The 1,481-nt window shown below is 55.2% G+C and overlaps 1 protein-coding gene across 1 annotated transcript in view; it reads right to left on the bottom strand.

Moving 5' to 3' along the window:
- LOC105820442 (aflatoxin B1 aldehyde reductase member 3-like) overlaps window positions 1–1,481 on the bottom strand; it is an 11,367-nt gene that overhangs the window by 5,388 nt on the left and 4,498 nt on the right. The window contains exons 2-4 of the mRNA XM_012656922.1: window positions 1,076–1,263; window positions 777–881; window positions 1–34 (exon numbers count right to left, since the gene is read on the bottom strand). Of these exons, the coding sequence (XP_012512376.1) occupies window positions 1–34; window positions 777–881; window positions 1,076–1,263 (327 nt within the window). The remainder of the gene's footprint in view (window positions 35–776; window positions 882–1,075; window positions 1,264–1,481) is intronic.

The raw sequence follows: 1,481 nt of genomic DNA, 5'->3' as shown, positions 1-1,481 counted from the left end.
TTTCCACCTGCCGGGTGGTGGCGTTGTACATGCCCTGCAGGGAGAGGGGACAGCTGGACAGCGTGGACGTGTCAGGGGAAGGGACCTCAAATTTACCCTTGTAGAATCCTCAGTTCAGATCTTAACAATTCTGAGACCTTAACAACCTGGGCATATATACTTAGTGGTGGTGGTAACGGGGGCTTATGCCCAAGGAATATTTATTTATTCAGCCAAATTTTACGGCACCAACTATGGGCTGGTTGTCATATTTGCATCTATAAGCCAAAAGGACAGGTTCTTCCCTCAAAGATTCCATAGTAAGGTAGAATGTAAACGAGTATTATTGAGTAAAGAGGCAATTGTAATACACCAGTGAGTTCTGTGACCGGTGCCTGGCATCAAGTAGGTGCACAAACATTTGTAGGATGAATGATGAGACAGTAAAGGATCTCAGGCTCCTCTGGGCTGTCTAGAAAGGACAGAGGGAGAGACATCCACGTGGGACCTGAGTGCTTCCCCAAGGAGAGGAGGGGAGGAGTGCTCCAGGCTGAGGTGCACAGGGAGTCAGGGAAGGAAGGGACCAAGATGCACACTCAGACAAGAAGTAGGCAGGTGCCTGGTGGCCCGGCTGAGCATCTTGGACCTCATCCTGAGGGCACCAGGGAGCCATCTTCAGACTTTGAGCAGGACAGCGGCTGCTATGCAGAGGGCACAGGGGGCAGGCAGAGGGGCAAAGCGAACCTGGGATCAGCAAGAGCCCTGGAGACCGAGGCCCCTGCGGCCGTGGCCCTCACCTGGTACACAGTCGGCAGGATCCAGCCGTTGCTCTTGCAGAGGGTACAGATCTCGGCCACCTCCCAGGCAGCATAATTGGAGAGGCCGAGCTCCACAAACTTGCCCTGCAGGGGTGAGGCTGTGGTCAGAACCCACTGCAGCCCAGGAGACCAGGAAGGGGAGGTCAGAGTGGGGATCCTGGGAGTGGGGCTGCTCCCAGTGCCTGGGGACTGCCTTGGTGCTTCCACCCTCCTGAGTAGTATCAGGATAAGGAGAAGAGCAGCAGGCCACCTCCTGGAGCTCAGGGGGCTGCCCTCACCTCCTGGTGCAGCTGGTGGCAGGCGCGCAGCGTCTCTTCCACTGGGGTGCTGTGGTCTGGCATGTGCAGGTAGAAGAGGTCCACCCGGGGGCACTGCAGCCTCTTCAATGACGTCTCCAGCTGGGACCGGAGACTGTCAGGCTTCAGTGTGTTCCCAAAGAATGGATTGGCCTTGGTAGCAATTTTCACTTTGTTGGGAGAGAAATGGAAGTTCAGGCCAGTATATCACACACTGGAAGAGGGTCTAGTGTAATGGTTAAGAGAGTTGAGTTAGGCCGGGCGCGGTGGCTCACGCCTGTAATCCTAGCACTTTGGGAGGCCGAGGTGGGCGGATTGTTTGAGCTCAGGAGTTCGAAACCAGCCTGAGCAAGAGCGAGACCCCGTCTTTACTAAAAATAGAAAGAAA

Source organism: Propithecus coquereli, unplaced genomic scaffold (genome assembly GCF_000956105.1).
Source record: "Propithecus coquereli isolate 6110/MARCELLA unplaced genomic scaffold, Pcoq_1.0 Scaffold528, whole genome shotgun sequence".
NCBI lineage: Eukaryota > Metazoa > Chordata > Mammalia > Primates > Indriidae > Propithecus > Propithecus coquereli.
Note: the sequence above shows the minus strand (reverse complement) of the source record. Positions and strands in the feature narration are given on the sequence as shown.